The 22,914-nt window shown below is 39.7% G+C and overlaps 1 protein-coding gene across 3 annotated transcripts in view; it reads right to left on the bottom strand.

Annotated features, from left to right (window-relative positions):
* Positions 1-6,464: 6,464 nt before the first annotated feature.
* The window catches only part of rgs12b (regulator of G protein signaling 12b), a 42,584-nt gene continuing 26,134 nt past the window's right edge, over positions 6,465-22,914 (bottom strand). For 2 of the 3 annotated variants that reach the window (XM_061051955.1, XM_061051963.1), the window contains exons 6-19: positions 22,255-22,276; positions 15,663-15,832; positions 15,185-15,277; positions 14,910-15,053; positions 13,316-13,498; positions 13,024-13,174; positions 11,545-11,639; positions 11,155-11,352; positions 10,489-10,562; positions 10,256-10,382; positions 10,050-10,146; positions 9,898-9,965; positions 8,670-8,841; positions 6,465-8,294 (exon numbers count right to left, since the gene is read on the bottom strand). In XM_061051955.1, the coding sequence (XP_060907938.1) occupies positions 7,696-8,294; positions 8,670-8,841; positions 9,898-9,965; positions 10,050-10,146; positions 10,256-10,382; positions 10,489-10,562; positions 11,155-11,352; positions 11,545-11,639; positions 13,024-13,174; positions 13,316-13,498; positions 14,910-15,053; positions 15,185-15,277; positions 15,663-15,832; positions 22,255-22,276 (2,193 nt within the window). In that variant the 3' untranslated portion in view covers positions 6,465-7,695. The remainder of the gene's footprint in view (positions 8,295-8,669; positions 8,842-9,897; positions 9,966-10,049; positions 10,147-10,255; positions 10,383-10,488; positions 10,563-11,154; positions 11,353-11,544; positions 11,640-13,023; positions 13,175-13,315; positions 13,499-14,909; positions 15,054-15,184; positions 15,278-15,662; positions 15,833-22,254; positions 22,277-22,914) is intronic. The other variant, XM_061051972.1, reaches the window with a different exon arrangement.

Below are 22,914 nucleotides of genomic sequence, written 5' to 3'. Positions count from 1 at the left end.
GAGAGTGAGTGTGTGTGTGTGTGTGTGTGTGTGTATGTGTGTGTGTGCGTGCGTGTGTGTGCGTGCGCTCGCGTGTGTGCGTGCGTGTGTGTGTGTGTGTGTGTGTGTGAGAGAGAGAGAGAGAGAGAGTGATTGTTCACCTCCTCTCCACCACTCCAGAGGGACAGAGAGGAGGTCACATATTTTCTAAATATCCTATAGTCCGGGCCTGACCGACAGTCCGTCTCCCCGATGATCAGACCACCGAGGCGGGGAGAGACACTAACCTCACCTCGCTACATCCTGTCAAGTGAGTACAGTTGCCATCCCGCATCAAGTCCTTAGAGATAACTAAATTATAAGGGCATAGTTTGCGTACCTTTCACTTAACTCATAAGGCTTCTCTTAGCCGGGTGTTAGACTGGGATTCAAGTTGCCTTATTGTTAATCAGTATGTCTGTGGAAAGCTTTAATCTGTTGGCCTGTACTGGCTTGTTAAAAATAATAGTTTTAATCTAGGGATTAATACTAACTAATCCAGAAAACTCGTTATTATGTGAACATGTCCATACAATGAGCAAATAAAATATGTAAACAGCAGTCCAATAGTTTTTTTTAAATTATTTTATTATTACTTATTTCTCAATCCAATCCTGCAGTATTAAATCATTGCATTGTGTTAGACCGTCCACTTCACTCAGGACTGGAACTGTTCAGAGTGTTATTTCCCCATTTACAGTATTGTAATAAGCAATGGAAAGATTTATCTCATATAGTGTTTCCTTCATTATCTTGCCCCTTAAAATGCAGACTGGTAGGCTATTTCTTAGAACTGCTTTCAAAAATATTTCCAGTGGGCAAGACCAACATGTCATAATATTAAAAAAGACAAACATCCAACCTTAAAAACCCTTCTTCTTTTAACACAACTGAAGACCACCAATCTAAATCTAATCTGTGGAATGGCATCACGACAGGTTGAGTAGATCCTGCTCACCTGGTCCAGAGGGCATAACAGATAAAGTTGCGGAAAATATACATTTCTACAGCCTGAGCCGTACTAATGACCAAAAGTCCAAAACATTTCAGCTTCTGTAGCTTTGGGTTTGTCTATTTACAAGTGCACAATCTTTATATATGAGAGTAGCCAACTTATAACCCTGGATACAAAGGCAACCACATAACTAGGTATTAACATTGTTTTCATGTATGGAAACAAGTCATGGGGAGGTAGGAGGCTAACGGCTAGGCCTAAGTGTATTTCTGCATCACAGTTCCATATTTATACTTAACTGCTATATGTTCTCTACTTGTAGATGTAATTTTCTCTCCAGTAAACCTGCAAGACGAAAGAAATTCCAAGGACTCCAAAATCTCCTGGGCCCGTATTCACACACATTCAGAGAATCCTCCCAAAGAGCTCATAACTAAGCTAAAACAATTCTAGTGAGGATTTTTAGCTCAAGAGTGATTTAGGAACATCCCCAGAACAGCTCTGAGCGAGGAAGAGATAGAAACTTGTATCTTACTGAGGACCTGGTTGCTATAGGTTTGATAAATTTTTTCAAAAGCTGCGATTGTTCGATCCTTGAAAGAGGAAAAGTATAAAGATTCTCTTTGTGATAACTTAGCCTAATCATATAACCTTGTCAAACATTGTTTTGATCTTTGTGATGAAGTAATGAAAGTTGAATACCTTGTAAGCCGCACTTTAAAGGTATAGCCTGCAAATCCTTGAAACACGTGCCCACTGCACAGCAGTCTACCTGTTTATAGTTACATCCGCATGTAAAGAGCATTTCATCAGTGCAGGTAGCCACATGCATGCCTCACTTTGCACTGAAGAAAGTTCCATATGGACTTATATGTATCATGTATGCATAAAACATATTTGTCTGTTCCGCCAAGTTATGAATCAATAAGAATGGTTTCTCTTTTTGTTCTCTGTGTGAGACTCCTTTCTTATATTTATTTGCTTATGATAATTTAACATGCTGGTAAGTAACTGTGGTGCTTAATTGATATTAATATGAGGCTGTGACAGTGTTGTAATGGTATGTTTGATCCCCTATCTCTCTGTTTCTACTTAGCTTGAGAAACTCCTTTAAAGGCTAAGCTTTGTGAATACTTTTTTATCTTTACAAGGATCTAGTCCTTACTTTAATAGGAAATCCTTAGAAATGTTGGGATTCTGAGAATTTTTGTAGAAGTTTGTCACTAGGAGCAACTCTATGTACTTAGGATCCTTTGTGACATCACAGCTACAGATATTCCACTGGCAACAGTGAGGGGACAGAGGCAGTCCCTTCAAGCCAAATTGCACAAGTCATGATACTGTTATAAGAATCCAAAAACAAACACTACATATTTTTATAGTTCTTATGAAGCAGAAAAGTTGCTCTAAACGGTTGATATTATACACATTATTTTATTGAACTATAATTAAGGCAAATGTATGAACAATTATGTATCGTGCTGCAACCAGCCAAACTGGATTTAACTGAATTGATTTTAACTTGCAACACAATTGTGTTTTGTTTGAGTGTCTTGGTCTGTAGCACAAAATATTAGATGACGGAATGAGCATGGAAAATTAGTTGGAGTATATGTTCAAGTAAGTGGGCAAAGAGAAATCTTAAATAAAGTAAAAATCCTGAAAACAAGATCCTCAGAATCGTCCTTCAGTTCAGGGTTTAATGTACTTGGTTCCTTCCCACCACTGCGCTGCAAATACTGAGTAGAATGGAATTAGGACACAGCATTTGATTTATGAGAGTCCGCCCACTGTCTTAATAGCCATCCTTAATGGAGAGTCTATAACAGCTGAACAGTTGTTGACTCTGGCCCCTTCATCTGAAGATTAAACCTTGTGAATGTTTCAGCAGCAGCTGCAGAGGCTGTCAGTGTGCTCAAAATCCCAGAGACAATGTTAGCAGTCGGTAAGTCAGCTAAACATTGAGCTCCTCAAACAAAGGTTGCCTTCAATTTACTCCGGTCTACCTGCCCTTTGTTATCACTTTGCTCCAACTGTCTCTTGGTCCTGACCATAGAGGGCATGTCTGAAGTCTGGTACACTGCTGACCTCATCCTGCTGCCATAGCAACGCAACTCCAGGGCCACACCCTCCCACTTCCTGTCCAGCTCTGAACCCTTGGAGCCCTTGAGGTCATGGGACTCTCTGCGGATTTGCCTCCTGTCTTCTGGATCAGGGGTGGCAGTGATTTTGTCCAAATCCAAGGCTTGTTTTGGGGTAGAGTGTCTGGTACTGGTTGACGGCGACTTAGATTTACCACGTAAGCGAAGAGGAAGGCGAGGAGGGGGAGGAAGAGGAGAGGGGAGGGTGGGGTTGGAAGAGGTGGTTCTTCTGCTTGGCTTTTTCAGACCTTCTCCCCCTCTCTCCCTCCTTCTACATCTGTCTCTGTCTTTTCCTGAAGAAAAAGAGGCTTTAAAAAGGGAGATGACAAAAGACAGCCAGACAAGAAATGTAATGACAAATGCACTCACTGGCACTGCAAACCATCCACATGCCAGGAACACTCACAGCAAAAACATGATAGCACAATGCACAGAATTTTCAAACTGAACTGTAATTTATCTTTCTCCCTCGATATCTTCATGTATATGTGAGGGAAAAAGTGAGATTTCAAATTGGCATTCTGTCAAACTCAGTCAAGTATCACACTGTGACAGCCTTGACCATGTTCCAACACCATGGTTACACTAATGCATTCACGCTCTGACACACACAGTGTGCTAGGTGGCAACAGAAACTGGTGGGTGTGACAACTATTCCCATGCTGGTTCATTGCTTTAAGATCATTGGAAAGAGGATTATATGGTGCTCAGTCTTTATGTGTCACTCTGTCCCCATCTTAACACATCCTGCTGCCATCTACTGGCTTAGACAAAAAGTGGGACCTCATTATTTACTGGCAGGTTATTTGCAGCAACATTTTATTAAAAAATAAATGTTAAACAAATCTTGATTTTTTTAAATCTGCTTTTGTCTAATTCCGGTTCCCTTTTCCTTTCTTAAATTGTCTTTGTTTCATGGGAGCAAATAAAAAACAACAGCCCAAAAATATCTGAGGGGAAATCAGAGGTGAATATAAACATATTGCTCAGACATTGTAGGGGATATGGGTTTTGTCTGTGCTTTCTTTTTATGCTATGAGATGTTAAAATGTTTGCTGTGCGAAAAATCTTTTCCCCAAAAAAGAGTAAAGTAATTCAGGAATTTGACGGATTGAAATACAAAATGTCTCACTTAAACGCTGGTGTCATGTATTTAGCTACGCAGGCGAAATGTTTGTTTGATAAGTTGGCGATTTCTGGTTTGAGTGAAATTCCCCTGGATGATTTAGTGTGTGAGTGAGTAATTCTTCTAAATGAGCTGTGGTGGCATAAAGTGTTAGAGAAGTGAGAAGATCATCATTATTAGCTTGTGACCCCATTCCATCGTAACTATTTATATTTCAAACATGCGTGTGTGCAGAGACATTTTTACATTTTGCAAGTGTTAAATATTTCCCCTTAACATAGAATAAAGTTATTTTAAAGTTTACTAAAACAACTTTAACATGAAATAAATGTTTGATTTCACATGATTTGGTTAAAACGATACTTTCAGTTACTGAATTACAAACCTTTGCTTTGATACACTGACTGGTTAAGTCACCCTAACATATTTAAGGAGATATTTTATTTTCTATTTCTCTCTCTTTTTCTCAATATGTCCACCATTTTATCTGTTTTCTCACCAGCAGATGGGGCCATTTGAGATGAAAAGCCAATTGTGCTGATGCACTAATTAATTTGGCAAGTGCACACAGGCAACCGCCCCAGTAAGAGTGAAGCACTGAGCCAAGACTGTATAACAGCTTCTGTGAACAGCAGTTTCTGGGATGAGCCAATAAGTGAATGAATGTATGGATGGATGTGTCCTGTAGCTCGTCAACACAGATCACATCCATAATAAGACCACAGCATTCCTTTAATATTCAAATAATGATATTTAACAACAACATAGCTCTTTTTGAAATCTTATCAGAAACTTTTGCTGTCCGAAAAGAGATCGATTTTTCTGTACTTTGAGATCTATATTTCAGACAGTGTTACTGATACTCAGTGTTCTAGTGATTACTGAAAGATCCCACAGACTCAAAGATCACAACAAACTATAAACAAAAATGCTGGTTGTGTCTTTGTGTAGACGAGAGAGGAGAATGTGGAAATACATGTAAATATTTGATTTCACTCTTTCTGTATCAGTACAGATAGATTTAGCAAATGTACATATGTCATCATGACGTCATGGAAAAGAAACACACAGATGTATATAGACGTTGTTTTTGTTGTTCATAGGCACGATGATAAATGAATTAAGTGGAAATTAATATTCTGTGTTGATGTATGTGAGTGAGTGAGTGAGTGAGTGAGTTAGTGAGTGAGGAAGGGGAGGAAACAGAAAATAGGCTTGTTTGTTGGCTTCCAAAGAGCCCATGCATGACAAAGCTTGTCTAACAAGGCATTGAGCTGAAGGGAACCCATGCATAGATGATAGCCCAGTTCCCCCAAAAAGCCTTTGTACCCCAAAACAAAGCCCTGTCCTGCAGACACACACGCACGCACGCACGCACGCACGCACGCACGCACGCACGCACGCACGCACGCACGCACGCACGCACGCACGCACGCACACACACACACACACACACACACACACACACACACACACACACACACACACACACACACACACACACACACACACACACACACACACACACACAGGGGAGGCAACAGGGAGAAGACAGGAATACCAACTAAGATAAATAGGAGGTTTGAGAGGTAAAAAAAAATAGAAGGGGAGACAGAAAGGTTCTTTGTTTTTAATAGCTAGTATTGTACAGAAGGCTTTTAACTAATAGCTGACATATGAAGGTATTAACTTGAGTTACTTTCATGACTCAAGTTAATACACATCTTGATGGAAGAAAATAGGATCCTCTCCTTGAAAGTTTAAATACACTGATAATATTTCAATTTGAAATTCTAAGCAAAACAAAATGTTCTTCCCTGTATACTATCCTGCAATTTCATCCGTAACAATTCATCATCATTTTATAAAACAAAGATGTCTTCTTATAGGTGAAATGAAACCATAACTGACTAATATCAAACACTGTCAAATAAAGTAGTGAAGTAATATGTAAAGAGTTCCCTCTGAAATATGTGGAGATGTCAGAAATCCTGAGTAAAGTTATTCTGAGGATGATACCATGTTTGACATTTGGGCCAGAATATACTTTTAAAACTATAACCTTAGATAAACAAACTACATGTAAACACAGATAACTATTCAGAATCTCCACAGATGAGCTAAGGACAGTTTGACACATTTATAACAAATGAAGAGAAACAGATGATTCAGATTGAATTGAAATGTTTAAAGAAATGAGGCCACTCACATGAGGCTCTACAGAGAGAGTTCAACCTTTTAAACATTTATTTGATCTATGTACAGACAGAGCAGTTAACTGAGCAGAACAGAGGATCAGTGATTTAACAAAGACGAGCATATAAGAATTAATACTTAACTGACGGATCATAAAAGTGAAAAGAAGGATAAAATAAGAGTAAAACCTTTTTAGACTTGTAAGTCCAAATCTTCCAGCTAAAATCTAGCAAGAAAAGACAGTTCAAAACACTGAAGAATTGCTCGACTGTGGATAAGGAATAAATATGCTGCTGTTTGATGAAGTGTAAAGAAGATTTCTGGAGATGAAAAACAGAAAACTGCTCAGTGCAGATGCTTTCATATAATTTGCTGAACAACAAGATTGCATGTATATCATTCGCTAAGTCTGTTTTCATGAGACGAGAAATGCCTGAGGGAGAGAAAAGTGATGGAAACAGAAAAAAACTTTGCTTGTGTCTGAGAATATGTTAAACTAAACTAAAATGCAGAGTCCGAGAAAAAAGTAATGAGTTGTGAATAAAAACGTGGTCAACCCAAAGGTGTAGTGATGTATTCTTCATACTTGTGTGGATTTAGAGCATCAATTGATTATTAGAAAACGAGTGTTTGTCTGCTTGATAGCAGCTCAAACTTAGTAGCAATAAACTGAAACTTTGACTGGTCAAAGTTTGCAAAAAAGAAGGTAGAAAATGATTCTTAAAGATGTGGAATGATTGTGATTGTGTTTATATTTGGCTAAAGTGCATTGTTAGATTCTGTACACTGGAGGTGGGAATCAGGATTGATGACGTGAGTCAATAACAATTCATCCTGTACTAAACCTAAAGCTAACATTTCCAGAAGAAAATCCACTGCAAGCAGCTGAAAAGGTCACACAGATACACTCCATGCAAAGAAATAACTTGGACAAGTTATACACACACACACGCATGTGCATAATGCATCAATCTTTCCTTTCTCCATGTGCCTGACTTTTTTTTCTCTTAAGGCTGTTGTTGACTTGCTGTACATGCTGGTGACAGGCTAGTACATTCTTCACCATTTCAAATCATGAATTATTCAGCTTTACAATATTTACTGTATTTACAATTCAATATGTATTTTAAAGTTCTATTATTTTGTTTAAATTTAAGAAAGTGATTTATGAAATCAAGAGGGGAAAGCAGGATGCATTCTGGGCCAAAAACCAACAAGGTACTTCAAGCTGACTTTATTGGGTCCAAAGTTTCAAGAGTTCACACTGGGGAAGTACCTGAGCTTGGCTGACCATCTTGTGCTTCTTGCCGGGGATGGGGGTTGCACTCTAGGGCTGAGGGAGTGACGTAGTTTAGGCTGGTGCAGTTAATGTCCCCTTCTCCAACAAGAGTCAGGTCAGACAGGGTGTCCTCCTCCAGCATCTGGACGGATTCTCCCCTGACAGAGTCTAGATGGAAACCACACTGGGCACCCTGGGATGGATGGATGGGGGAGATGGTGCCGGGAAATTGAGGCTGGAGACTGGTTTTCCTCCCCCTTCTACTCTCATTGCCCAGTGCAGAGTCCAAACTCTGGGAATGATGGCTCGCGCTGAGCAAGTGGGTGCTGCCTCCTCCCCTGTCATTACTGTTTGCCTTGGTGCCCTGGCGACCGCTGCTAGGGAAGCTGCCATTGTTGGAGTGACGGGAATGAGGAGTTGAGCAACCTGGCTCAGTTTCATAAAGAGGAGGCCCAGCCTGGTTGGTTGCCACGGGCGACAGGCGCAGAAAGTCTGGGAGCTGCAGGTCACTTTTGTTTAGCAGGCCTCGCTGGTCGTCTGCTCGCTTGCTCTGAGCTTTGGATATGAGGTCGAAGAACTCTGCAGGCACGCGCACACACACAACATACATAAACAGGATGACAGACACATAAGCACATACACACAGGTGTGTGCAGGTGCACACAAAACACAAGCAAACAAATACATAATCATCCAAAAAGATCTTGGAAACAGGCCAACACATCCTATACAATGAAGAAAACATGCAGCAGAGGGTGTGTTTCAATCAGTTAAACAAGTCAAAGCTACATTCAAAGTGAGCAGGGAGACTGAGCTACATGTAGCTAGCTAGCTTTGAAAGCATTTGATGCTGCTGCTGCAAAATGGCAGGCAGGCAAACGGTTAGTGTGATCAGAACATCAAAGCTACAGAAACAAAAGAGAGAGAGAGAGAGGCAGGTTGTATCGTCTTTACCTTCAGCTTCGTCTATATTAATCTTTTTCTGCCTTCTTTTCTCCGGAGCCTTATGGAGAGAGACTGAGTGGTTGGGTAAGGGCTGGCTGCTTGTGTCAGGGTTGGGCCCAGCCTTGCCATTTTCCCCATTGGGGTGGGCTGAAACAGATTTCCCTGACGGCCTGTCCTTCCCCTGAGGGCCACAAGGAGAGCGAGTGGGGCATTAGAGCCCTGGTAAGACTTGATGGTGCAAGTATGGGCACAATTAATGACAGCATATGGGGACTTTTGACAATTTGTAAAATGAGAATAATTTTATGGAGATGTTGGGGGGGTCAATTATGTTGCTTTGAGATAAAAAGGGATCATAATTTGGAAAATATAAAAAATCTGGTTTGTGTAATAATTAAGCAATACAAATGGATTAAAAATAATTATCTATAAAACATCTTAAATTCTTATTAGATGAAGAGTAGGGAAAAGTCCTGCAGGGCCAACATGAACAGTCAAATTGACAGATACCACAACACCAGAGAGACCAACTTTCTTAGTAATAAGAATCAAATGACTGCCCTTGAATTGAAAAACAGACTGTTTGAAAAATTGATTCCTATAGAATCAACCAAGAAAGGATTGCCTTTCAGCTTGAACACATTTAATAAAAGTGTATTATTAAATCGATATTGAAGCATATTGATCAATATCGAATCCTATCGATTTGGATTGGAATCGTAACCCAAAGAATTGAAATAGAATTGAATTGTGAGGTTGTAGACAGTTCCCAGCTCTACCGGACAGTGAGTGTAAAGTGCTCCCGCCATCACCATAAAGTCCATTTCCGGGTACAGAGCGGAAGTTCTTGAGGTTCTGAGACCCAGTCAACTTTCAGGGAGGATAGGCTACTTTTCCCTGACCAGTGGGTTGGTTACAGAAGAAAGAGAACCAGCAAACCAGATAGAAAAGTTGATTAAGCATTTAGCCACAGGCAGACGTTTGTCGAGGCCCTTGACCTCACATCAACAGTGCACATAAACAAACAAGTCTTATACAGCCCAAATGCTGCACGAGACAAACATCATACACTTGCACATATTGTTTACACATTGCAACGAGACACCAGTGACTGAAGACAGGGAAAGGGGCACTTAGTAGCGTGACATCATCAACCAGAAGGTGGACAGTCAGTGGGTTATAGAACATTCCAGTGCAAGAAGAAAAATGAGGGGAAAAAAAAGGTAGAAGATCTTACTGAGGATGACTGGTTTCTGCTTGCTGAAGTCGGGACATGACTCTTTGAGGGAGCTGCTTTCTGTTTGTCTGAATGAAGGAGAGGGAGCACATGTAGCTGTATGGATGTCAAGATGTCAATAATTGGGATAACTACATTTGTGTGTTTCGTACCTTTTTCGGGAGTATGTTCTGCGATATCTAATACTACTCGCAGCCCATCCAGGTTTGATATGGGAAGACCTAGATCTAATGGCTCCGTCTCCCCACTCTGCATCACACAGACACACACACACATATGAATTCGGTATAACCATATACAATGCCTGTTTGTCAATATTTTTCTATCTACAGGCAAACACCATTAAATGGCTGCTCACAATGCGCGCCACTAAGTCAGAGAGATGCAGGCCATATTTGGCCACCACTGGCCGAAGGACCTCAGTCACTGGCTTAGTAGGCTTTGCTTTCAGGCCCACTGAACGGTTAATGGGAACCAAGTCGAGTCTGTAAAAGGAGAAAGAGAATCACAACTGTAGGTTTCTGTGTGACAGAATAAGACCCAAAAATGTCTTGATTTTAAAAGTTTAGTGACTATTGCTGATAACCTTACCTGAAGAGAGTGCGTTTTTCCAGTCGGAGATCACGAGAGCACAAAGTCATACAATCTTGGTCCAGAACAAGTGGCTGAAAGAGTTCAAAGACAGACACAAAAAAAAAGTTGATGAAAGTTGACCTGATAAATTGTCCAATATGAAAGAGAAAGACAAAGAGAAAGACCTCTGACAAACACTGCTCACTGTGACCCTTTGACTAGTTTGAACGGCCACTTGTTGGCAGAAAAGTGGTATTTATGTATATTTTAAGCTGCATGCAGACAAGATGCTGAAAATCGAACATGTTTAACATGCTTCAGTTTTACATGTTAGCTATTAACGTGTATATTAACAATAACAGTTAACAAAAAAACATTTTCTATATTTTCAGCAGATTGTTGAGGTGCTGACAGCGCCTCTCCACAACCAGATCCACAACAAGAGAAAATTGCCTTCAGCTGCAAAACTTTTTGGGTGTTTTCCGGGCAATTCAAATGTGTGTTTTACATTATTATTTTATTTACATCCTAAATTATGGATTTGCACCAGACATCTTGTTTTTGCATTGAAAACATAATCCTTATATTATACCCAGTACCCCATATTGTGTATATAATTGTACAAGAGCTTTGAAGTGCTGAATGAAGATTCCTGGGATGGTCCCACACCCACTTGTATTGTACCTTTTCCCCCCCAACCAGGAAGAGGTCTATAGCTGCCAGGTTGATGCAGAGCTTCTCACAGATGCCTAGCAGCAAGTCCCTGATAGACACTCCAGCCCTGAGTGGCACAGGGCAACATGATCCATCAGGCAAGCTTATGTTACACTGCCTCAAGGTGGCGCTGCTTGACATAGATACTGCGCCGCGGGAAACTTCACCCTGACAGAAGAAAACATAGACAGGATGAGGAGAGAAGACAGGGCAAATGGAAATTAAGGTAAATAGATTGGAAAACAGTCAGAGTCAGCATTCTTAATTTTCAGAAACCCCGCTATGATGTAATAAAAGTCTACAAGTACATTATTCCAATATCTTAACTAATTATCTCAGGATGCCTTTCTCCAGACTGACCTCGTTCCTCCCCAATCCTGATGTCCCCAGTTCCAGACTTGCTCCCGATGACAGTGACCCCTGGGATTCACGGCGACCATTGCTGCCAGAGAAATCTGGAAAAGAATATGTAGTGTTGTGAAGAAAGACATGCCATCCAACATAAACTAGAGTTACTGTCCCACTGTTAAATTCCTACATTAAACAATCACGTGCAGTTTACATCCACGACTTTAATCAAAGGTTATGAATTGATGACGTTAAAAAAATAGAAATTTAATAAAGTTTGAAAGTGTAAAAAAAGTGTGAAAATTGAAGTTATCACGATAGTGCAATGAATTACAGTGAATAATATTCAGTGAGAAACACTGTTTTCTCTTTAACAATCAAGAGGAGAGCTTTCACAAGAATAGGATTGATTTAAGGTACTAGTGAAGTTGATCTTGACCACTAAAATCAGATTATTTTAAAATGATTGAGTCAAAGTGGAGATGAATGAAATTCCTCATAGTAGTCCTGATATATTGAGTAAATAAGATCCTGATTTCAACTGACCATGGCTATGGCCCAAAAGAAGCAAAATGACCTGTCAACTAATAAGTGTCAATTTAAAACGATAAAAGTCAAGAATAGAATAGAATAGAATTACTTTATTGATCCCAAACTGGGAAATTGTGGAAGTAGATGTAGATGTGCACCAATCAGCCGGCTGGTGATCTGAACTAGTCTTCTCAAATACATTTTATGCTGTGCCAATCTTAGATTAACAAAAGAGCTGCACATGTAATGCCATGCAAAAAGCGACAGCCACACACACGAGACGACATGTTGGCTTTGAGATTGCAGGCAATAATTACACAGCAGGTTTCAGCATGTATTGAAATGGGAAATCCTGTTTATATGCTGGCCAACTACAATGTCACCCCACATCTGTATGTGCCTGTAAAAACCACTACCTGGCAAACAACCACTAAATTTTACATTTTAATTTGTAAATACATTTCCATAGGTGTGCTGCTATATAGATCTGTAACACCTTTTTTGGGGGGCTGAAGTTGAACCTGTTTGACACGAGTAATGTACTGAAATACAATTTATTTTTACTTTTATTTGTTCAAGAAGATATGTGCAGTGGTTTGAAGCACTTTATTTTGAGATTAGTTTCAGTGATAATGAGAGCTGGTCACCCAAATATGTTTGTTTTTGCTGTTTAATATAATTCTTTAAAGCAGGAAAATACGAATCTGACAAAATACGAATCAGCAGGTCAGACCTGGAAAAAATTCAACAATCAGATTTGGCCAAAGAAATTGAAACTAGTGCATCTATTGTCTATTGGGTAAACTACGACTTGGAAGAATCACTATTTGCTGATCTGTGTTATTGAAGTAGTAATAAAACTATTTCACTCTAAAGGCAGGAGGCTTTTTTATTTTGATAACATACAAAAAAAAAAGCTTTAAAATTGAAAGAACTCATAAAATGCTCAAAGCTACTGACTGTAGTTGAAGTCGGCCAGCTCTCGTTTCTTAGGGCCTTTGCCAAAGCTCCTGTTGCGGGACCAGGAAAAGAACATGCCTTTCTTCCGGTCTCCTGACTCATCCCGACTGTCGTCATTTAAAGATCGGCCAGACTTGCTCTTTTTCTCCTCCTTTAAAAAAACAAACAAAATAAATGAAGAGGGTCAAAAACAGACACCCAGATTTAAACAAGGAATAACACCCTTTTGAAATGTTTGATTGAAATAACTTTAAATAAAACACATCCAAGGGGCAGCCTGTTTTAGTGTTACCTTCTTGGGTGTGGAGATGTTGGAGCGGTCGGAGCCAGTGGTGCTGTGTTTGGAGGTTGGGCTGCTGGGGATGTGGTAAGGGTCAGGCAGGGGCCTCCCCTCCACCTCAGCCAGCATGCACTCCTGATACAGCAGAGACTTCAGGAACCGGGTGTAGCTGTCAAACTTCATCAGGTTGAAGATCTAATGAGGAGAAAATGAAGGAGATGGGTATTTAGTGGGCAGATGACACAATTCTACATTGTTTCTTTTTTCCCTTGGGTCTTTTTGTGTTCACACTGCAATGTTGTAAAAAAAGGCTTAAGCACACACCAAAGCATGGCTGTTCTTACGAAATTACATCTCAGCCTATCCCCACTGCGTAGGTTAATAAGTGTCATGAATACTGGTCACACTTTGCATTGTGTGATGACTCCAAAACACTAACTCATATTAATTAACCTTCCAACAAAAACAGTACAGCATCAAGGAGGTCGAATGGCACAACATTTGCCAAAATACAGACATTTTCAAACTGAGTCAGTGCATGATTTAGAGGGGATTTCAACGTCCTCCCAAGCAGTGTCGGGCTAAGGCCAAGAAAGGCCAACAGCAATATGAAATGTACAGTAAAGGTAAGGGAGCAGCTTGGCCAAAGGAAACATTTCCCTGGTTCAGAAAGCTGGATAAATTCTTGAACGCAAACAAGTTGTTCAGTCGGTAGATTTGTTGTTTTATCGAATTCTGTGATGTTCTACTGATGTTGAAATGGATGGAGACAGTGACTATCTTTAGCTTAACGCTATTTTCTGGTGATTATTAACTGTTATTGAATTTGCCTGTATTACTGCATCTATTACTAGCCAACTACTACTACTACAAGAAACTACTGCTGCTATAACTGCTTATACTGCTACTACTGCTAACAACTGCTTCTTCCACATGTTTGGAATTATTTGGGCAACCCTGAGGAGCTTGGTGGTGCCAGATAATCCAGGATATAAAACAGATCATCTAGATTTACAAAGGCACCAACCAAGGTCTCAGACTAGAACTCTCCTTCAGATGTCAGTATGGTTGAGATGGGAATAATTGGTCCAAAACTCCTGTAGCCTGGGCCCTTTTGAAGAGCCATTCAAAATCTCAAGGTAATGGTTACAGAAGATCATGAAAAGGCTGGATACTTTTGGGAAATAGTGTGCAAGTTTGATGTGTAAAAATAAAGGAGGTGATGATAAGGGTATCCTCCCTGGCCTTGTGACTCTTATCAGAGTCTGAACATCTGAAATTGTCTACTGAAATCAATAGAGCTTTTCAGCAACTTTCCTCCCTTCACGACCAGCATGTCTAAGAAGCTATTCACATCATAGTGCAAGACAGCATGGAAAGATTAATAACTGACCTTATGTTGTGTGAGCACTCAGTCTTGAAATACTAGTGCGTTTTCATTAGGAGTTTATTTTGTTTCAGTTAAATTAGTTTGAACTTTATTCCTTTTTTCACTTCCCCCTCGAGGTCATCGTCATGTCCTACAGTACAGCTTGCGTAATTCTATTTGTGAATCACATTAGGGTTTCAATAAATAGAGTTAGAAGTTTATTTGTGTATACACCACCTGCAATTGCTGCTCCTTGAACATGTCAGGCCGTGGGGCGTTTAGTATGTCATCAGCGAGCTGAGCTTGACTATCTATGTTTACTGGTGTAGTGGCTTTACTGGAAAGGAAGCTGTTGTAGATCTCCCTCGCACGCTGAGAGAGCTGTGGCAGGAAATTGAGAACACAAGGATAAAAAAACAGGTGATTACTGAACAAGATTTTCTTAACTTTAGCTTGAAGTATCTAAATAGCTGCATGCTTTTGATCAAACAAAAATCTTGCATGTCAGTTACCTGCTTCTTGTCATTCTCGGGGACGTGGCTGAAGAACTCACATGCCTGCCAGAACAGAATATTCTCTTCACTGAACTCTTTCTTAAGGAATTCCTGTAGTGCAAAAATCAAATTTCCAACAAGTTAGTTAAGGGCCTAGAGGTCAAAGGTATTTTCATACAAATACAGCAGGGTGTGGAGGGCTGCAGTCAGTATTTTAAAGCTTTTATAATAAAACGTATCTGTACAATGTAAAATGCTTTGCCTGACATGACTAAATTGTCACCGCAGAAAGAATAATTTTATAACCATATTTTATCTGGGTTCCTTAGCATATCCCAAGGTTATCTGCAACACTTAATATCAAGAAAAAAAAGATTTCAACTGTGCAGTGTTAATAGTAAATATAGCTGAACAATCTATTGATTAATGCATGAAACCACAGACTGTCTGTTATGTGAATGTGCTGGCCAACACCAGTCATGTGCTGTCATAGTACCGAGAAGTAGCGGACTCCCACAGGGTCCTGCAGGAGTCTCTCGAAGCACACAGCCCAACTGGCCACTCTCCTCTCAGTGTGGCGTCGGTGGCTCTGAACGCTGGGCAGGCTGGCATTGCTGTTCAGACTGTTGTCACTGCTGCAACCTTGCAGCTCTACACTGTTGAGTTCTGTTCAAACACACAGATAACACATGGAGTAGTTAGAAGTGGGAATGACACAAATGGGGGCTGGGAGTCTCTGGGTAAAGCCCCAATATAAGTACATACAGGATGAAATGATTAAAAACGTTGGTAGTTTCATTTTGCTCTATGTGAAAAATATCCATCCATTATTTATACCAGAGCAAAAATAAAAAAATACAGTCTAGAGTGGGTGATAAGCTATCATCAATATTAGGCTAAATGTATGCTTCTCCACTTGTTGGCCTCCACTCTGCCTCCTGAAATAATGACTAGACAGTTCAGTGGGGCTCCTATCTACGCATGTCCCTTTCATCGTGTTGCTTTTTAATCCCTTCTCAGCACAACACCTCTGTACAGTTTCACTCATGATACAATTTCTTTCCAGAGTTATATTACAGATTCGATCACCCATTAGTTGTACAAATTTAAATGACAACTTATATGAACTCCATATTGACTTTGTTTACTACAGGTCAAGCAACAAGCAATGACATATAATACTGTACAATAAAACATAGCAAATTCAGAGAGTTGTGGGGAACCATAAGATAATAAATTCATGACATAATTCTTTAAAAACACAACAAATGAAAAAAGTGATAAGAACATATTCTCCCCTTACAATGTTATTAAAAACAAACTTAATTGCTTATGTTATTTTCTTATGCAGAATTATTTCTGGTTGGTTTAATCTCGAACAATCCAGACAGTTTAAACTTTTCTTTTAACATACCCTTGCTTCTTTTTGTAGTTACACATTTTCAATTATAAAATGATTGTCACTCAAAATGTGTTCTTTCAGCATTAAACATATTGAGTTTTTGTGCTAAGCTTAATTTAGTAGTTCTCAGAAGAATCATAAAGTATGTATGAACTGATTATCTTTCCAGCCTCTGCACCTCAGTATATACTCCAAATGATTTAACAGACTTACAAGGTTAAGGCACAGAGAGAGAGCTGAGAATAAGAATAGAAGAGCTTCAGGCCTGTTGAACTGGAAGTGGGCTGCTCAGATGAGATAAAATAAAAACAAGAACAGCCAGAGGGAAAACATCACCGGTCAGGTGCCCTAAACGACGCAGATCCTGTAAATAAACTAAAAGACAAGTATGATGCCCAGAGCTAAAGTCCTGTCTGGACAACTCCAGTGTGCTTTTGGCCTCAGCAGTGTTAATGTCATATCAATTACAGTTTTCAAACTGGAGATATTCTAAATCAGTTTTCAAGTCATTTTTCAAGTCATTAACTCGTAGTTAAAAAAAAGCAGTTAACAGACTTCTGCTTCAGTTTATCCTGGTTAACTGTTGGCAAGGAGAGGCAAACATGAACCCAGCTATTCTCTTAACCACTCATCATGTTAAGTGTCATAGAGACCAGATTTTTACAATGCACCATCTGGACAGATCCTCAGTCTTTAAAAAAGCATCATCAAATAAATATTCAGCAACAATAATGGAGTCCAATGGCATTATAGTCTGTCTGTATGAAGTCTGTATTATCTGTTGTTGCTGCTCTGTTTTTTTTTCATTTCTATCTCTCTCTTTCTCCTCTATCCCATTTCCTCAGCCAATCCAATCACAGCAGATGTCTGTTTACCTTGAGTCTGGTCCTGCTCAAGATTTCTGCCTGTTTAAAGGACTTTTTTCTTGCCACTGTTGCTAAATGTTGTTCAGTGCTTTCCCAATGTGGGCTCATGTTTGGTCTCTTTAAATATAACAACAAAGAGTACGGTCTAGTCCTGCTGTTTTTGAAAAGTCTTGTTATGATTTGGCACAATATAAATAAAAAAACTATCAATTGAATTGATTGTAATGTTTAATGCAGGGAAATACTAAAGCTCTGACACAAAGTTTTCAGTCGCTTTAAGTTCGACTAATAAGTTTCTCTGATATCTACATTCACCTAGAGCGGTGGTTCCCAACCTTTTTTTCCCCTCTATTTATATCTAAGAAAAGCTCAACCCTCCCATGACTCACACAAAAAAAGGTGATGTACTGCTGTCCTAAATTACATTTGTTTTACTGATAAAATGCCAACTGTGTCTCCCGGTGTGTTATCATAATCAGTCAGCCCGACTGTACGGAGTGCTGCAAGGCTCAGGTAAGAAAAAATAAAAAGCCCTTTGTATTCCACGGCTTTGCATCCATTCCCATGGTTTACAGATCAGTTTGCAGTGTTGAAAAAAAATCATGCACATGGTTAACATGGATCTGGAAACAATGGGATGGATTAGCACATGGCCTCCTTTTTTCTTACCTGAGCCTGTAGGGGCTTAGTATGACTAAAATCTTGGAATTTCTTGAAGGCAGACTGGATTGGAGTTGATTGTGCATTCTCCACAGTCCCTGTGCCAGCTTTGACCCAGAAGTTGAACAGTGTCATTCAATATGTAGAAGTAAGCCAGAAAGTCAGTTTATTTCAGTCGGTCTGACAGTTTATTTTGTGTCAGCTGAAGGAGTTAAACATATTGAAGCACATGATGATGAAAGGAAAAATGGAAAGGCAATTCGACGAATGGTAAGTGATGTAATATGTCAAATGGAAGACGGTTCAACAGTAACAAAGAAGAAGGGGGCATTTGTCACCTCTGATTCCACTGGGTTTCACAACATCTCTTGCAACAACACATGACTGCTGTGCAAAGGATACTCAGAACTACTTTCCTGCAAAACCAAATAACCTCAATCAATGATCCTCTCTCCATAACTGTTTAGTCTGTATTAAAGAGTGAGTGTCTCAAAATGCCCTTTATCTTAACCCTGACAAAACTGAAATACTTTTAATTGGACCCGATCACTCCCCTACAGCAGTGGAACAGTTTATTGACCTCCTTCAGTCTAAATATCTAACCTACCACTAAGAATCTTGGATTCATCTTTGACAAGAACAAGACAAAAACACCACTAAGCTTGTGCAGTCGTGTTTCCTTCAGCTAAGAAATATCACAAAAATCAGAACAATGCTCTCTCCTTCACAAGTTGAAATATTAATATACACTTTTTTATCTTGTCACGATTACTGCAACTCTCTATATACATGCCTCAGCCAATCATCACTATAATGTTTACAGTAAGTCCAACATGCAGCTGCTTGATTGTTTTGTTTTTTTAAGATTGTACTTTTGGTCTTTTTCTGCCTTTAATGGAGAGACAGGACAGTGGACAGAGTCAGAAATGAGGGAGAGAGAGAGTGGGGAATGACATGCAGGAAGGGAGCCACAGGCCGGATTCGAGCCTGGGCCGCCCGCCCGGAGGACCACAGCCTCCATGCATGGGGCGCGCGCACTAACCACTGCGCCACCAGCGCCCCAGCTGCTTGATTGTTAATCTGAACTAGCTGTCGTTTCTACATCCCCCTGTCGCCTCTCCTTGCCTTCCTTCATTGGCTTCCAGTAAATTTCAGAATCAACAACAAATTCCTGGACTCATACAAAGCACTGCATGTCCTTGCCCCCAGCTACATTTTGACCTCCTTGTTCCATATAATACCCCTCGTCCACTCTCATCATCTAATCTGAGCATTCTTTTTATCACACGGGTGATCACATCACATTTTCAGAATTTTGGTGTGTTTAAAAAAAAAATATCTAGAAACACACAGACAAGTGTTAATGTAACTTCTAAACCCTTTTTTGATGTGTAGTTTGTCTCTGTGTTTGCCTGATTACTATTCTTGCCCTGTTTGACACTGTGATTTATTTTCTCTATTTATGATTTGTTTGATTGATTTTAACTATGTAAGTGCTTTATAAATTAAGTTTTACTTAATTACACCTGTGACACACCTCCACTCATGTCCTTAACATGCAAAAGAGAATAATCGTTTAAAAGATATGACTAAACAGCCACCAGAGCTTGGTCATCAAAGTTCAACTTCCATAATTGCAGAAAAGCCAGAAAATAAGTAACTTCCTGTTATCGACTTAAGAACAGAAAACCCACCTAACTGTATTCCAATTAAAGCCAACATTCATCTCGCTTGTTTCATATAATGGGGAGGGAGACAAGAAACTGCAGAGCCAAGGTACCCTACACGTTATGGAATGGCAGCAACATGGTAAAAAAGATAAAGCAGTCTTACAAACTGAAGCTCATCGTTAAAAAATCATCTATTTAACAAACCATCTGTGTCATTTGTTCCATTGATAACTTTTAATCCTTGCAATCCTTGAAATACCTTTGGTGACTCAAACAAAGTCAAAATAATATTAAACATCAAAGCCTTTCACACCGTTTAGTTTACCAGTCCTCTGTGTCTAAAACCAGGATTTTCTTCAGATGGAAAGAAGCACTAGCTGTTACCTCACCTGGGTAAAGTTGGTAGGAGCCGGTGTGATGCCAGCGTGGCATGTAGCGAATCCTAAGGGGCAACCAAGCCCCTCCATCCATACTCACCCTATCAGGGCCCCTTACACACTCACACACGCTGGGTTTCATACATAGTTTAAGACAGGGCACACACGCACAGCAGACAACATCACAGAAAGGGAGTGAGGAAGACGAAAGAGACTAAAGGAGAGAGAGAGGCTGTTGGTCATGAGCAACCTGACTGAAAACATAAGAGACCACAGAGAGTGTCAGGTCACAATACATGCACGCACCTGCACACACACACACACACACACACACACACACACACACACACACACACACACACACACACACACACACACACACACACACACACACACACACACACACACACACACACACACACACACACACACACACACACACACACACAAACACACACACACACACACACCTTTTGCAACAGGGTAGGTAATTGATACAAGCACATGTAGGCCTTGAAATGATAAATAATTCAGAGCCAAGAACACACAGAGAACTAAAAACACTAAAGCACAAGCAAATATATGTGGTTCAGACACACACACACACACACACACACACACACACACACACACGCACACACCCACATGTAAACCACACACACACAAAAGTTAGTGTTAGGGGCATGTCAGACCCTAAACTGGGTTTTTACACAAATTGATGAAAAAAAGAAAACTAACAAAGAATTCCCAGAATGCAAAATATTTATGCAACGTAATATAGTCCTGTTGCCCAAAAAGTTGGGAGACTGTTAGAAATATTAATAAAAACAAAATGTGATGAAGTGCAAAACATTGAAACCGCAAATCTAATTGAAAATTGCAGCCAGTTATGGGTAAATGAACCTATTTATGTGTAAGCACTAAAAGAAGGCTCAAACTGTCACGTAAAACTAAATATGAAAGATAAACAACTTTCCCTTAGGATCTTGTTTCCAATGTTGGTGTTGTCTGAGTTTTCGATCCATATTGACAACAAAGTAGTATTATCTCTTAGCTGATCTTGTCAAGTACATAAATAGTATTGTTTCACATGTCTCTCACTTTGAATATTTCCCACAAAGATGTAAATAATGGCATTTAAATGTTATGCTGACATTACTTTGTCTGACACCTATTGCAGCAGTAACAGACAACAAATATTCTCTCTTTCTTGACTTTTGTAGGTCATACATAGACATCCATAACTCCAGTCTGTTAAATGACCAACTTAAACTCCTCACAGTAGCTTTAAATCTGATATTATATATAATATATATATATATATATATATACACACTAAAAATACAGTTTCTTTACCAGGGACATGAGGTATGACTTTTGCATTCGAGCAGATTGTAAACATGTCTTCCATGGACTCAACACCTCCTGTTCCCCCTTTTATCATCCATCTGCCATGAATTGTGTCTTTCATGTGCTCTTGCTAGGTGTTAAAGCACCATTAGGGTGCTAAGTCACAGACCTTTTGTTATTGTTGGCACATGCTAATTGAAGAATGAGCTTCACTATAACACAAGAGGATACATGGAAAAATGTAAACATTCCACTAAAATTACACTTCCTGAAATTGAAGAGCAGTGTCATGCTGGTTAAAAATACAAAATAAGAGATTATAATGGAAGATAGATGTTTTGATATCAGCTGGGTACAACAGGCTCTTGTTTTTCATCTTATGTTTACAAATGTTGGACTATTTTAAGGCTACAGCTTGTCAACCTCAGCAGAGCAGGCAGAGGTGAGGCAGGAGTTGAGCAGGTAATACAAGATAGTCTGTTGTTTCTGTGAATTCAGTGAAAGCGGTCACATATTCATGAGGAGCATGGCCACAACCCCATACAACACTACAATATACAGAGAAACTGTCCCTACACAAACAGCTGCTTTATTTCATCCCATTACAGCTACTTAAAGTGAATCACAACAACTGAAGTACAAGAAAAGAAATGATTCAACAGCAGGTATGTAAAAAAATAATAGTCAGAAGAGATCAAGATACATGTCATGGAATATGAGACAGCCATTACGTTTGAGATATTGTAAAGACATTTCTACTCACCTCCATCGGAGACTGCAGCAGACTGTAAGGAAATACAAAGAGACATGGATTAGGATGTGGATGACACATACTAACTCACAGAGTACATGAGGGCCAAGAGGCAGCTGCCCAGACACGCAATTTAAACCACATGGAAAACAAAGACACAGACTGACTGTGATTCTCACAGGACCTGGGAAATTATCACACAGACTCTCACATAACACACTGAGGTTAGCACACACTCTTTGTCTTCTTGAATCATCTGTGAACTGGCTGTGCTTGATTTGCAAGAAAAGCTCATCAAGGGGGTGGAGCTTACTACGTGTGAAGAAAGGACTAGCCTTTTTTTCTCCTCTGATTTCACAGCAAAGTGTCATGTTTGCTTTAATCTCACACATCATCGATTATAAATACAAACACAGAAACGTCTTCAAATTGTTGCAAGACTAAACTTATTTTTCAGCCACCATATTTCTCTGTCTCCCCCAAACAGAGTCATGGATATCTTTGAGCTTGTGTTGTCAAACCATCTTTTTAAATGCTAATTTGCTACATTGATGAAAAACAACCATTAGAAATAAACACATACAATGTAAGGGTATTTCCCACCACAGACACGCTGAACGTAGATGAATGAATCAACACAGACACTAATAACGCAGCACACTGTGGAACATT

This window comes from Labrus mixtus, chromosome 2, assembly GCF_963584025.1.
Source record: "Labrus mixtus chromosome 2, fLabMix1.1, whole genome shotgun sequence".
Taxonomy (NCBI): Eukaryota; Metazoa; Chordata; class Actinopteri; order Labriformes; family Labridae; genus Labrus; species Labrus mixtus.
The sequence above is the reverse complement of the archived record's forward strand: the minus strand, read 5'-3'. Positions and strand labels throughout refer to the sequence as shown.